Source organism: Equus caballus, chromosome 1, assembly GCF_041296265.1.
Source record: "Equus caballus isolate H_3958 breed thoroughbred chromosome 1, TB-T2T, whole genome shotgun sequence".
NCBI classification, from domain to species: Eukaryota; Metazoa; Chordata; class Mammalia; order Perissodactyla; family Equidae; genus Equus; species Equus caballus.
This window is the reverse complement of record NC_091684.1, coordinates 104,454,434-104,469,869: the sequence shown is the minus strand read 5'-3', so window position 1 is coordinate 104,469,869 and position 15,436 is coordinate 104,454,434. Positions and strand designations below refer to the sequence as shown.

Genomic DNA, 15,436 nt, shown 5'->3' with positions numbered 1-15,436 from the left:
AAGACAGGAAAATCCATCGTCTCTGCTTGTTTGATCTCTGGGTGCCATTCGAACAATACAGGAACTAGGAGAGGTGTCATTTACTATTTAAAAGCACTTTCAAAAGCTCACAATCAATGGCGAGCTACTGCCAGAATCTACCCTTTGGCCCTTATTAAAGGTCTAAGGTCATTAGGGCTAGTTTGACAACTTTTTCCTCAGAGGGCATTGGAAAGGCAAGAACGTGCCAGCTTTCAGATTCTTACCTTCAGCAGCTCATCCTCACCAGCATCGGGGAACTTCTCATGCAATGAATCCTTCAGCACTTTGGCAATGAAGCGCATCCCATAACTGTGGGAGGGACGAAACTTAAGTGAGAAGGGCCCGGGAACAGAAGAGCACTAATGCTGGGCTCTATCTGGGGTCACAGCTGATGGCACTCACGGGATTTTGTCCACAGAGCTGATGATGGCTGCGAGGAACTTGTCTGTCACGGTCCGCATGTTCCTGATGGAGTTGTCTAGCCGTGTCTTGACTTCTTCGTGAGCCAGAGCCTGCTCAGGGGTCACGTCATAGGGTAGTTTGCTGGGAAAGCAAAAATTATCCCCAACTGTGTTAGATCAAGAACAGGAAGAGGCTGAGGCAGGACTGTGTCCCTCACAAAGAGAAAGACCCAGAGAAATTAGGGAACTTGCTCATGCTCACAGAGCTGGTAAACGGAGGGGCCAGAATTGGAACTCAGGTTTTCAACTGTGAATTGGGTGCCTTGAACTACGTGCCAGGCACTATGACAGGCACTTGGGATAAAAGGTATTTGAGACATGATAGCTTCTCGAGTCTCTTACAATCTGGTGGGAGAGAGACACAAACAGGTATTTGTAAATATATTGTCCTGTAAATAAGGAGGTTGACCAGAAGTGCTACAGGGCCATAGAGAAGAGGCCTCTACTCAGACTGGAGCAATCAAGGAAGACTTCCATAAGGAAGGGACATAAACTCAGGAAAAAGAAAGAAGAGGCTTGTAGGAAGATCAAATGCAAAAGGAAGAAGAAGGAGAAATGAGAGTGGAAAAGTAAACAGGGCCAGGTCATGGAGACCCCTGTTAGAATGCTAAGAAGTCTGGACTTTCCTAGAAGCCCGGGAGAGCCATTAAAAAACAAGAGCTCTTGGGCCGGCCCTGTGGCCGAGTGGTTAAGTTCATGTGCTCCGCTGCGGCGGCTCAGGGCTTCACTGGTTCAGATCCTGGGCGTGGACATGGCACCACTCATCAGGCCATGCTGAGGAGGCGTCCCACATGCCACAACTAGAAGGACCCACAACTAAAAATGCACAACTATGTACTGGGGGGCTTTGGGGAGAAAAAGGAAAAATAAAATCTTAAAGAAAAAATTTAAATTAAAATTAAAAAAAAAACAGGAGCTCTGAATTTTGAGGAAGATTGCTCTGGCCCACATGAGGAATGAAGTAAAGATGGACAGAGATGGACAATGACAGACTAAAGAGATAGGAGACTAGTGCCACAGTCTGTTCAAGAAATGATGACGGCATGACAAGGATGCAGCAGTGGGAAGCAAAGAGATAGATCCGAGAGATGTTAAGGAGACACAATCAATGGGACTTGGTGACCCTTTGGTACTGGTGAGAGAAGTTACAGTTATATACAGGAATTGAAGTAAGAGGAGCTGACAAGATCAGTCAAGGAGAGGGCACTAAGTCAGAAGAAACTGGCAAGAGATAGTAGATGTGCCAGAACATAGAGCCTATGTTAACTGGGAAGAAAATAAGGGTAAGAGGGAGGTGCAAGACAAAAATGAAATGAGGGGTCAAGGTTCTGGTGCTTTCAATGAGGCCAAAAAGTAGTAGTGATTCTCTTGGGTTATCTGAGGGGCCCAAACCCAATCACAAGTGCCCTAATGAGAGAGGCAGAGGGAGCTTTGGGACACACAGAAGAGGAGCCAGTGTGACTTTGGAGGCAGAGACTGGAGTGACACGGCCACAAATCAAGGAATCTCAACAGCCAGGGGGAGCACGGCCCTGCCCACACCTTGATTTCAGCCCAATGATATGGATTTTGGATTTCTGGCCTCCAGAACTGGGAGAGAGTAAATTCCTGTTGTTTCAAGCCACCGAGTTTGTGGTCATTTGTCACGGGAGCAACAGGAAACTGATATAAGCAGATAGAGATACAACTCCATTTGTCGTACCGGAATTACAAATATAGTAAGACTGCCAACAAGAATTCAGCAAAAATCAACAAAAGCAGTCTGTGAAAAACTGGCTGCATGAAATTTATAATAAGGAATGTTGTATATTTTATTACTTGTAAGTTATGTGCTATATACATCTTTCATATCAGTAGCATTTATAACTTTATGTGTATGACATTTTTTAAAAAGCAGTAATGAGCAAAGGGAATAAAAGTGCTCAACTCAATGGCTGAGTCAGAGAACAGAATATTATTTCTAAGATTTCAGAGGTGACCATTCCCAGAGGTGACAAGGCCCCAGTTTGTCATGTGTTTGGTGGCTGAAGCTCAAGGATCTGTGATACTTACACGCAGGATGGTTTCACCACACCAGCACACCTCCCAGTTATCAGTATCAAAAAAATGTATTAAAATCAATTCCTACTTTATGAAGAACAAAATAAGATAGTTTGTGATAGACACCCAGTATAAAAAAAGCGTAAAATGTCTACGAAAATTTTGATCTAAAAATGACTGACTCGACAGAGAAAGACAAATACTATCTGATTTCACCCAAGTGGAAGATAAAACACCACCACCACACAAACACGTAGATACAGAGAACAGACTGGTGGTCACCAGAAGGGAAGAGGGGTGGGGAGGGTAAAAGGGGTAAAGAGGGACATTTTTACAGTGACAGGTGGAAAGTAGACTTTTGGTGGTAAACACGATAGAGCCCGTACACAAGTTGAAACATCATGATGTACACCTGAAATTTATATAATGCTGTAAACCAATGTTACCACAATTAAATAAATAAATAAAATAAAAATGACTGACCCATAGACCATCAGAAGAAATATCTTAGCGCCCTTGAGCCAATGTCCACGGGGCTGTCATCCACGCCCCGATTTGCATGCAAAACTTCCTAGTCAAGTACTGCAGCTGACAGACTGCCTTCCTGGATTTGAGCCTCAGGTGTGCAGGTCAATGTAAAAATGGACTTTTCATCACATCCAGCAACGATCTAAGTCCTGGCGACAGACTACTACATTACTGAGAACAAAATCAGGTACCAAATGATTCCCGAGAGGGGATAAGCCCTCTCTAAGAGTCAGCAGACTGCTCTGCGCTCTGTCTGGGTACACCTCTCCCTTTGCCTCGTGTCCAGGTACCCGAAAGCAGAATGACGTAGAGCAGCACAACTCCAAGTGTGGACCAGTGCCAGTCTATGGATCAGCCCAAGATGGGGTAAGGAACTTGAGCCAGAATGTAATCAGCACACTGCTTCCTTCATTGACAAAGTCTTGCTATGAAAAAAACGTCAGCTGAACTAAACAGTGTGCTTGGTGACCCAGGGGATTATCAGTCACTGGTCCACAGACCCCACGTGGAGCAGCAACGGTACAGAGAGCTACTCCTCCTCAGCTCCACGGAACTTCCTGCGTGCCCTGGCCCTGCTCCACAACAGCAATAAAACCCACCAGAGGTTAAGCTGCTCACACCGCCACTCCTCACACAAGCTGGATAAAACCAGAAACATTCCGGCTCTCTGAACTACATTTTCTGAGCATCACCCATATTCTATTGACACACTTTTGCTTCAGATGAGTTAATGGCGGTGGTTAAACTACGGTCCTGGCACAGAAATCTGAACTACGTTAATTCAGTTAGTTCAATTCTCAGTATCCCGGGCAACTCACGGGATTCCAGGGCTCCTCATTCACCCCACACCACCTCCTCCTTCCTTTAACAAAACCCAGCCATCCCTTTCAGGGCTGTGCGAGTCTTCCCCGCCAAGTGCACTCCAGAGATGCCAGTGCCTTCCAGGGCCTGGACTCTCCCACGCCACTTCCCCTCAGAGCGTTCAGACGTGAATACTCTGCGCCGAGCTCTTGGTGACGCTGGCCCCACCTCACCCTTCAGGCCTCGGCCAGGTGAAATTCCGCCTGCTCAGAGAGGCTTTCCCTCACCACTCCATCCAAGCGAGCTCCCTCTTGTATTCTCCAATACAGTTCCCCACAGAAAACTCTCCTCAGGGTAATTTTATTTTTAGGCACCTGTTTGTTGTCTCTCCCACACAATACACTATGAACAGAGGGTACGGAGCAAGTCGATTCCATTCATTATTGTATGTTTCATTCATTACCGTATTATTAAATGTGCATCTAACACAGTGCCTGGCACATAGGAAGTACTCAATAAATATTTGCTAAATAAGTGAATAAATTACCAGGTCAAAAATTTAAAGAAGTGGTTTCTAAGGAAAAACTATTTGAACAATTATTAGTTTATAAACCAAAAGTTAACTGCTTAAAAAAGAGAGAAATAAAAAGGTGTTGTGGTTATCATACCTTGCCTCTCCTGTCTGAGACTCCATCTGATTGACCCAAGACTTGTAAATATCCACAGGGTCAGTCTTGATGTTGAGAGATTTGTCATCCATAATTTCCTTCACGACTGGGGCCAAGATCTGTCTCAGGGCATTCTGGCCCCGGGCACCACGGTTGAAACTTACAACCATCTTAATGACTGTAGGATTTCCTGTCACAATCTCTTGAATCTGATCTACTTTTGACCTATAAAACATCAGATACAAATTCAATTAAACTAATCACAGACTCTATCAACTTAAAGATCCATCTTACTTAAAAACCCCATTTCCTAGAACCATAAATAGTTGGCAGAAAGGGCTATATGCTCTCTTTCTAGAAACATCTCCCAACACTCATCTGCCCACAGGACCTTCCTGCTGTTGCAAACTCGACCATGGGAACACGATCGGGTCCTTTATTAGACAGAAACGTGGAATCTTCACGTTTGGATCAGCTTTGTAAAAACTGTATCTTAATATAGAATGCTCCTAAAATTAATTTAGCAAATCTCTTATCCCATCACCTCCCCAGAAGAAGCAATACTTCATATTAATTAGAAAAGCAGACGCTTCTTCAAATCCTTCAAATTCTGACAGGCCGAAATTTCAATCTGCGAGCATGTCTGATAGGGGAAAGGGGCCCCATGCCCTGCAGAAATCTGTTCCTACTTGATCTCCTCCTGGAGCGCGGTCTTAAAGAGCCGGAGGAGCAGGTACTCCTCACGCTGGTTGGATGCGTAGTTGTAGAGCGTGAAGATTACCGAGTCCATGAACTTGGTGGACTTGTTCTGGGGCATCTGAAAAATCAGCTTCGCCAGGTAGGTGGGGTTGGTCTGAAATAAAACCAAAGGATAAGTAATTTCTAGATAAATATTTGTGCCAGCCTTTATTAAGTTTTTTTTTAATTGAAGGATTAGAATACACACAAGCAATAAAGAAAAATTAGACAGCCCTTTGCTAACCCTTCAGCGGAAATCAGAAATACTTCCATAGAGATCTACGGGTAAGGTTTTCTTGCGGAAAAGTAAATCAGCTAAGGTTTTCAATGCCCCTTCGAGGTGCCACTCACCTGCAACAAATAAAACAAGTGTTGATAAGCTTCCAGTTTCTCTCTCTTCTCCTTGCTCAAAGCCTTCAGACCTCCCTTCTGTTTGTTTAGCATCATCATGTCAGACAACTGCTCCTTATTTTTTTTGGTAAGTTTTTTACTGTGGGAAACCACATCCTGTAAACAAAAACATATACATAATCAAAAAGTTTTCAAACACGAAACTCTGGGCACTGTGGAAAGGTCTTTTGGCACCTAAAACCTGCATGAAGATCCATCGCACCGGAAGGTCCCCATTAAACATTCTAGAATCACCACATTGTCTCCTATTTTCAGAACACAGATCAAATCCATTCCTTACTTCCATCCTCCTATAAAGAACCCGAACCATAAAAATGTCCACTGACTCAGGAAACCAACTTCTAGGAATGTATCTTAAAAACAAAGTCTTAAATACAATAAAAACTACTTGTACATTAAGACATTAACTGCAATGCTATTTCTAATAATAAAAACTTGGAAAACAAACTAAATGGCAAACAGTTGGAAAAAAGAAGTAAATCACAGAATATTTTCTAATGAATTATGCTGCCATTAAAAATAATATTTATGACTACTTATTATAGGAAAGCACCTTATCCTCTATTATTAATTTAAATGTAGGACAGAGAATGATTGCGGAGTGGTAAAATTACGGGATGATTTTTATCTTCTTTTCTCTATTTAAAATTCTGCTAGTAAATTATTTCATTTCTTATATAACTTTTAAAATATTTATGGCATTGATGAGAAAAAAGTCAGCCTCTACCCTCCCTGCAAGTCAGGAAAGGTGAGCTGGGGGTCCCAAGCAGGACAAATGCCCCAAGTCCTATGCTGGCACTGGACCATACCTGCAGTGTAATTTTATTTTTCACCAGCAGTCCAATTTTGATATCCATGAGATTGAGGTCATTCTCCAGCTGTTGATTAGAACGAATAAGCGTGATGACCTCTTCTCGCATCTTCATAAGATCAAGCTCCTCTTGAAAATCCTGGTCACTTTGGTCGAGCAGGTGAACAAATTTTCGGACCACAACCATAGGAGGATCCTCAGCATTAACTGACGGAGGGAAAGTATGTGTCAGACAAAGAGCAGAATTCCCAGAAAAAGTTCTACGTCTCAGGAAATATCAGCGTTGTCTTGAAAAAACAGCTCTATTCACACATAAGACATTTGCTTATTTTTTGAGATGTGCAAAGACAACCACCGAGTGCAACCCTCTTGGTCACGCCATTGCCACGAATGACAGTGGCCAACACAGCAAGCAACAAGACACCTAGCCGCAGGTGAGCAAAGGAGCTTAAGTCACGAGCAGCAGCCCAGCCCCAAGCCTCGCCTTCAGGACAAGAAAAGAGCTCCGTGAAGAACACCCAGAACCCGGTGGCTCTCAGCTCTTCTCTGCGGAGCCACAGTTACTCACTGAGAGTCTTGTAGTCATCACGAGCTTTGTTTGCCCGAATAAAAGCCTGGATTTTGATAATGTCATTTATCTGAGGAATAAAGAAGAAGAAATTTCTTTGTTCATTGGTCCACCAAAAATTAGCAAAACTGACTCTACTGGTCCTGACTAGCCAAGGGTGCTTACGTGGTCTCGGAAATACTGCAGGCGATCTCGATAGCGCTTTCTGGCTTGATGCATCCTCGCCAGGGACTGGATCTGTGGAAAAGGGATCCTGCAAATCAGAAGAGTCCTCCATCCCAACACACGTCACACTCACGCCCCACACGGAGAAACCCTGCTTGCGCCAGCATACCTTGACAACTTCGTCTTTATGGGAACGCAGGTAAGCTAAACGGTCTTGATAAGCCTTCTTCTGCTTGTACCCTCTCCACTGCGACTGAAACCATCAAACGTTACAGTTGACGCATTATTTCCCAAGGATCAGAAGAAGTTAAAAAATCCCACCTCGATACATTATCCAAGTACAATTCAGGATGAAGCTTGAGAAACGACCCTGTCCACCAGTGACAGGGGAATGGGGGCAGGGTGCTCCTCCACTGGGAGAGCACAGCGGCTAACTCTCCTGACGTTAGCACAGCACTTCCTACCATTGAAAGCACACACACGAATTCTCTTATTGGCTCCTTACGACAAATCAGGTGAGGAAGAGAAAGATTAGTGTCCCCATTTACAGATGAGGAAACCAACTTAGGGAGGTTCACCACTATTTCACAGTGGTGGAGCCATAACTCCTAACTCAGAATTCCTTTCCGTGACATTGTGCTACCCTGTCGGTGAAGCAAAACCACAGCTGTTTCCCTCAATGTTCAAATCTGACACAAAGGAACAGTCTTAGAAGACAGTGAAGTGCTTAGGAACTGCCACTGAGCAAGACAACTCACCAGTGAACACCATTAGGCACACTCTGGTGACGAGTTAGTAAAGAGGAAGAGTTTGTCAGAAGAAGGACGAGACTAAGAGGTCAGAAGGCAAAAAACACACACAGACGGTTAATCCCCAGAGCTGACTGTTTATTGGCCCCGTTCTAGAAGCCCACCTGCTGTCTGAATAACGGACTCTGAGATACCTGAATGCAGGTGATGGCAGGGATCTGCTTCTTCAGGAAATTCATCCTGGATCGGAATTCCTGTCGGACTAAGTATCCACGGCAGCAAGCCTGCAGCTTGGTGATCAAGCCTTCGTTGGCCAGCCATAGCTGTTCTCGGTTATACGCAGCAGTCACCCCGGAGATGGAACTCTGGAAAAGCATTTGGTCACATTAGAAGACAGACACTGGTGGGAATCATCCACAGTGCACAAACCAACCCTCCCTGCTTTCTAACTCCGTACACACCAGATCTTTGGCTAAGCAATGGGAATGAAGACCTCAGGTCTATTTTTCAGGGCCAAGTTGTTCTCACATCCAAAAGAAAAGGTCATAAACAAAAACCTGATTTTCTTTTACATCCTATGTTATCTCCTTTACCCATTCACCTACCCAGCACTGACTGTGCCACCAACTGTGCTTGCTGACCTGGAGTCACTGTTGATGAGAAGACAGCACGACACGTGCCAACACAGCGCTGGGTACCAAGCCCCAGAAACCCCTAGAATGCCACAGAGGAGGACAGTGCAGGGGAATGGCCAGATTGCAAATGGTCTGGAAAAACAGCCTAGAGTGTCTGGACTGTTAGTGTAGGCACTGGGAACCAGCAACTTTCAAACGGAGGAATAAAACCAGCAGATTTATTTTAGAAAAGCAGCACTATGAGCAGAATAGCTGACAGATTAGCATGAGTGGGTGAATCAGAATTGAAACAAGCAGGTCAGTGGGAATGCTGTTACTGTAATCCAAGTGGGAGATGACCTGGGCCTGAGGGCGGGCAGCGGTGGTGAGAAGGGTCGGTGAGAACGCCTGGTTACCCACCTAATATCCACGTCCCCCCTTTTCCTTGGTATCAGGGCCTTGATTTTTCTTCTGGGCAACAATGTGTGCAGTTAAAAGACAACATGAGCTAGGGCAAGCTCACACAATGTAAGCAGAAGTCGTCTTGTAAGACCTTTGGGAAGGCTCCAAGAGAGACAGGCAGCACCGTGCCTTTTTGTCTCTTCTTCCCTTCTTCCTGCTTCCTGCCTGAACTGCTAACTTAATGGCTTGAGTTCCAAGCTGTCAATTCTGGATGAGAAGGTGACCTTGAGAACAGAAGCCACATGCTAAGAACGGCAGAGCAGAAAGACAGGACCCTTGGAGAGATGATATCATGGAGCCACCACACCTTCCCTTAATGGCCCAACTCTAGAATTATACATGAGAAGAGACATATACGCTTATATACTATTTCAGCCTCTGTTTTTCCGTCAAACTGTGTTTGAGGCGTCTGCTGGACTTCTAGACTGTAAATGAAAAGGCAAATCTGGTGGTGAGGAGAGGGACTCAAGTCTGGAGGTACACGATTTGGGATTCACCAGCACCAAAGTGCGGGCTGGAGCCACAGCCTTGAATGAGATCACTGAGGAAGAACGTGTAGAGGAAGAGAAGGGGCAGGGGAATCCTGATAGAATTCGAGTGGACGCAGAGAAAAGGCAGGTAGTGAGAGAGATTAAGGAGGAGGAGGGCCAGAAGAGAACTGCACTCAAGAAGCCAAGAGTTGAGGGTTTAAGGAAGATGACACATTGAGAAGTCAAATACGATGAGAGCTCTTAACTGATTTTGGCAATTAAAAGGTGTTTTGGAATAGTTAGAAAAGAGACTGAAAATGTAAATTGGGAGAGATTAACAGTAGTTGCATGTAGTGAGGAGTCAGAGCAATTGTTCGTTTTTCCTTTTTTCTAGATCATCCAAATTTTCTTTATTAAGCACATAAGTTATCTGACTTAATTCTACAATCCAGCTGTGTTATGAATTTAGGCCTTAGTTGCTCTCCCAACCGCTAGAAAAAAAATTACTCAAAAATAGTAAATCATATAGCCTTAATTTTAGTCTAGGGCTTCTGACCACAGGCCCTGTTCCTCCTAACTCTTATTAGCTCTAAAACACTCTCTTAGCTGCTTGTTACGTGAAGAATGTGACCGACCTGGATCTCCTCCCGCGAAAGCTGCATGGAATTCTGCACGAAGTCTGCGGGTTCATCCCATCCTCCGCCTTTGGTCTCCAGGTTGTGGTAATAATAATAGCCGCCTTTCACCCAGTGTTTCACCCACTTGCTCTTATTATCTCCTAGCAGAAAAGGGAGGGAAGATAAAGAAACCCAGAGCCACACACCCCACACTCATCTGGCTAATACTCCGAGATCGTTCTGGTCAGGGTTAGCAGTCTAAATGAGGACCATTCCAAAAACCTGTTCCTTGGATCTGAGGGTGAGGGGGCATCTGAAGTCCCTCTTAAATTACGGCTTTGTAACGTCCCACTTAGCTCACTTGTATGTACATTATAAAAAAAAAAATACCTAACGAAGTCCAGCTGTGGAATTAACCTTGACTACCTTTGCTCCTCTCAAAGTCCACATCTAAGACTGCGTGTGTCAGAAAACTGGTCCGATAAAAGATTTGCAAGCATTCAGCTGCTCCAGTTAAATAAAAAAGGCCATGAAATGGAATGAAAAATCTTACCTTTATTTCCTTCTTTTTGCAGATAAACTACTTTTAACTATCTATGGGCTTAGATAGTCAGAACTACTGACATCCCATGAAGGATCAACAGTCAGATATTTTGATCTTTCCTGCATTTTCAGGAAATTGACCTTTTTAACATAGCTGCCCTCAAGGGGGAAAAAAAAGAATATTTTCAACAACAGGGATATTCTCTCCTTAGGGTCTTTAAACTAAGCCTACATACTGGACTTCTATACTAAAGTCTGTCCCTTTCCTCTACACCTGTCCACTCATATATTCATATATCCAAGTTCTTATTTTCAGGGCACATATTTACTTTCCCACTAACTCACCTGCTGCCAGTTTTTTCTTCTTGGCTTCGGCGAGGTCACTCTGGTAGGTTTCCCCACACTCGGGGATGACTCCATACAAGCCGACATCAGGGGAACGAAGGGCACTCAGTGTTTTCCCAACGTCGCCGCTCTCAACTGCCTCATTAATGGCAAAGATTCCTAAGGCAACTATCCCAGAAGAGAGTTGTTACCAGAAGAGTTTAGACAGTGTCTAAATTCACACACTAGTTCACCTACTATACCTACTGGCAAACTGTTCCCACATATCTATCTTGGTCAAGCTGAGGAGTGACATGGAGCCCCTCGCCACCCCCACCCTCCAGCAAAATAGAAATAAACCCGCCACACGTACACCTCTGTGCTTCTTGGGAGTCTTTGTTGGACTGCCAGATTCCACCTTGAATCTCATCCAACCACAGCACTGCCGACTCATCCTGGGTCTCCTACACACATCAAAAGCAAAACGGCGGGAGAGTCACAAAACCAGGGTATGTGTGATGCAGGGGCCTTCTGAGACTCAGTCAGACATGAAGGAAAAAGCTTCAAACATATCAGACATGTGGAACAGTAAACTGGAAGAAGTCAGGCATCAAAAAACTGGTAAAACATTACAAGAGAAATGCCTCAGATGTAGGTGATGGATACATGAAGATGAATTCAAGTGGTTCAGGTCAAGAGCAGCTAGAAGGGGCAGAAGGAGCAAACGGGGAAGGGGCCCAGGGACGTTAATAGTGTGGCAAGGGCCATGATGTGTACATGAATTTGCAGTACTTTTTAGAAAGCTTCCTTTGCCAATGTATACAGAGGAAGTTAATATTCTCTGTTTTTAAGACTATCAAGACTTTACCACGTGTAAAGCCAGGAGTCGCCACAGGCAATCTAAACTTATCACCAGCTTATATTCTAAAACCTGAATGTTAAGTCAGTTCTTGGGAATTTAAAAACACATTTGCACACAGAAACATGACAAATGGTGATTAACTTCCTCAGCATGACCAAGAAAAGTCTCTCTAGTTCATAGTGTAGTTTGAGGTGAATACTGGAGACAGAGTGAAATAGAAATGGTGGCTTATTTCCCTCTTCTAAATATGGTCTTAGACGATTTTTTAAAAAGCAACTTATTGGTGATCATTTGCTCTGAAAGGCAATCTAAACAGATTTGGATTAGCAGAAATATCTTTCTCTAGCATCTTCCAATTTCCAAGAAACTGGCTACCACCCTCTGAGCCAGGGACATGGCTTATGGATTGGCCCCGGGTCGTCACTAATGTCAGGGCTAGGCAGCACAGTTCTCCTAAAAGTCAGAGCTGGAAACCACTCTGACACCAACTTAGATTTCAGTGGTCAAACTGAGGTTATATAAACGTCGACTGTCTCAAAGAGCGAGAGTCCTTTGTTTGTTAAGGTGTCTCCAAGGTCTTTACAGAAAGCATCAGTTCAGTAGACTAGTGTGGCAGTCTTCTCCAGAAAAGGTGAAGCACCTCAGGTCTTAAAGTGGCCAGGTCGACAAGAGTCATGTTTGAGGCAATCTTGGCAAACCCAACAAAATTAATTGCTCCTGAGGCTTATGCTAATAGTGATTGGGATAAACAGCAGCTCAAAAGTTCATTTAGACACTGCCTGATGTAAATATAATTTGCCAGGGCACCAATGAGGCAACTGGGATCAGTCACTCTAGCTGTCGTGCCAGACAAGACAGGGTCTGGGCTTCGGGGCCAAGTGGAAAGTTTCCCTGCCGTCAGCAGGCCCAACAGTTGAGTCGCAAAACCTCAGAGGAGCTTGGCTTTCCTCCCACATCATAGTGGAGAGGGACACAATATTTCACTCAGCAGAGCCAAGCAGCCACAAATGCCTGCAATTTATAAAGCACCCTGATGACAGGCTAAGGCCAAAGGAAGGCATCTAAAATTGAAAGCAATGATTTCTCTCAAACACAGAGTTTTAGAAAGAAAGATCATTTAAGCAAATTATGGTAAGTGCTGGGCTTACAATCATTAAGAGGCACTGTCCCAATTTTAAGGAGCTCACAGTCTTGCGAAAGGAAAAGAGTAAAGACATAAATAGAATGCAAGAGTAAATCACCCAATGGCTGCAGAACTTAGCATGTTCCTGCCACTAGTCACTTTCAGTTACTGAAAATAGAAAATGGCCAAACAGAATCCCCCAGAGTCACACGAATAAACACTGGAAATGCTAAGCAATAGTTCTAACGTGAGACAATACAATGAGTCAGCCACAGATGTGCAACAACTTAAACTGAGAAGTCATAAGCTGGAGGGCTGAAGGTACAGTCTCCAAGAAAAGGAGCACAAAAATCCTTGCATCAGAAAAACAGAAATATTTCCACAGAACCTGACCATTTTGGGTTCACTTTTAAGCTAATCACACATCAGAATCTCTGAGAAGAATCTACTGTAAGCAAAACTGGGAGGTTTAGCACAAGCTTCCTTGCTTTCAGAGAAAGGCATAGCTTATCAAGAATTCTGACCATTCAGAGTTCTCTCTTCTCTGTCCCATGCAGACTACAGTAAATAGATTAAAATTAAAACGTTCACACACAGTCCCCTAAGAAACAAGTGACGGAGCTATAGTATGAAAGGCAAGAAAAAGAGAATGGATCAGTGTCCTAGGTGTGTCATGGAAAAATGATACAGAAATACCCCTCACCAGACTGAAGGAGGAGACAGATGACATGTATCACCTCATCCCACTGCAAGGGAAGAACAGGTCCTCTCTGCTCCAATTAGACTGAATAAGACGACAAACCAAAATCCTCCTGTTAACGTTTGCTCTGAAGGGATCACCCAAGATTAACTCAAATCATGAGCAGAGTTAAAACCCTGGGCTAGATATTGTGGAGAATATTGAGACAAAACAGACTGAATATGAAAATATTATATAAAATATAGTGAAATACTGCCCACTAACAACTCTCACTGACACTTAGAAGCACACTGACTGCATTTCAGAAGAGGTGAAGAGATAGGGACCAGAAATAGGAACCAAAAAAGGAGTGGGCAGTGCTTGGAGGTAAAAGAGGTGAAGGAGCCACAAAATACAGGGAAAGGAAAGGGAGAAGGGGTGAAAGAATGGCCATGATATGTGTATGGGGGTGTATGTGTGTATATTATATATATTAATGACAGGGATACGTTCTGAGAAATGTGTCATTAGGCGACTTTGTGTTGTGCGAACATCATAGAGTATACTCTCACAAACCTAGATAGTATAGCCCACTACACACCTAACCTATATGGTACTAATCTTATAGGACCACTATCATATACACAGTCCATTGTTGGCCGAAATGTTGTTATGCGGTGCACGACTCTGTGCGTGTGTGTGTGTTAGCCCTATATTTCCACAGGTTCCACACCCACAGATTCAACCAACTGTGGACTGTGCACTATGTTTACAATCTGAGGTTAGCTGATCCTCCAATGGTCCTGGAACTTATCTCCAGCAGATCCCAAGGGGTGACTGCATACGGAAAGCACAAACACACAAGCCTCTAAAGGACACTTTTCACCCCTTAAAACTTCCTTTAAAAAGTCTCTCCTGTTACATGTGGCATGGTTTGTGTGTGTGATGATACATATAAATGTTACATATATATATACACACACATATTACATATGTATATGAGATATTTTATCTATCATCACACACAAACCGTGCCACATATATATAAACCATGCCATAAATACACATAAAAACACATATATTTACATGTACTGTATATATAAACCATGCCATATGTACCATATACACATGTGAACACACACATCCCTGAATCTATACAACATATTTATCAACCCCCAACATAAGCCCTGACCAATCATAACGGACCAGAGTCCTTATGGCCCCTGCTGATTTAGATATTAATCCTTTAGATGCTGCACAGCGAAAGCTCAGGAAAAGAGCTAGAAGTGAGAGTGGCACAGATTTGGGAAGGTTGGGACAGTAGCAATGTACCAAACAAAAGTATTTCAATATTCTAACAACTGGTACAGGTGTGCTGGCGCACACCGGCTGACTTTGAGCTACACACAAGCATGCATATCTCTGTACACACACTGCAGGGTAGGCACAAGACAGATTTAAAAGTCATTCATATTTGTAATTATAAAATGGGCTCCTTGAGCATCTCTGATATCTGTGCCTTGGCATTCAGACATTACTACCCAGTGACTAGTAATCTACTTTTAGCAAGTATTCCAAAGGCACTAAATTTAAATGAAGAGAGAAGTGACATCAGCGAAAATGGTAGAGGAAGGACCTCGGAAAACCCCCTCCTACATAAAACCAACAAAAACACCAGCAAAAATCATCAGAATCAACTTTCTCAAAACTATGGAAATTAACCAAAAGCTTGCAGCAATTGGAGAGAGTTTATTCAAGAAAAACAGTTGAATCTCAGTAGGA

The 15,436-nt window shown here is 43.6% G+C and overlaps 1 protein-coding gene across 2 annotated transcripts in view; it reads right to left on the bottom strand.

Moving 5' to 3' along the window:
- IQGAP1 (IQ motif containing GTPase activating protein 1) overlaps nucleotides 1–15,436 on the bottom strand; it is a 93,287-nt gene that overhangs the window by 18,896 nt on the left and 58,955 nt on the right. For both annotated transcript variants that reach the window (XM_023649538.2, XM_023649552.2), the window contains 13 exons: nucleotides 11,364–11,454; nucleotides 11,012–11,179; nucleotides 10,142–10,284; nucleotides 8,155–8,325; nucleotides 7,381–7,464; nucleotides 7,212–7,283; nucleotides 7,047–7,116; nucleotides 6,477–6,685; nucleotides 5,608–5,763; nucleotides 5,208–5,371; nucleotides 4,519–4,743; nucleotides 424–564; nucleotides 246–330 (listed from right to left, as the gene is read on the bottom strand). In XM_023649538.2, coding sequence (XP_023505306.1) covers nucleotides 246–330; nucleotides 424–564; nucleotides 4,519–4,743; nucleotides 5,208–5,371; nucleotides 5,608–5,763; nucleotides 6,477–6,685; nucleotides 7,047–7,116; nucleotides 7,212–7,283; nucleotides 7,381–7,464; nucleotides 8,155–8,325; nucleotides 10,142–10,284; nucleotides 11,012–11,179; nucleotides 11,364–11,454 — 1,779 coding nt within the window. The remainder of the gene's footprint in view (nucleotides 1–245; nucleotides 331–423; nucleotides 565–4,518; nucleotides 4,744–5,207; nucleotides 5,372–5,607; nucleotides 5,764–6,476; nucleotides 6,686–7,046; nucleotides 7,117–7,211; nucleotides 7,284–7,380; nucleotides 7,465–8,154; nucleotides 8,326–10,141; nucleotides 10,285–11,011; nucleotides 11,180–11,363; nucleotides 11,455–15,436) is intronic.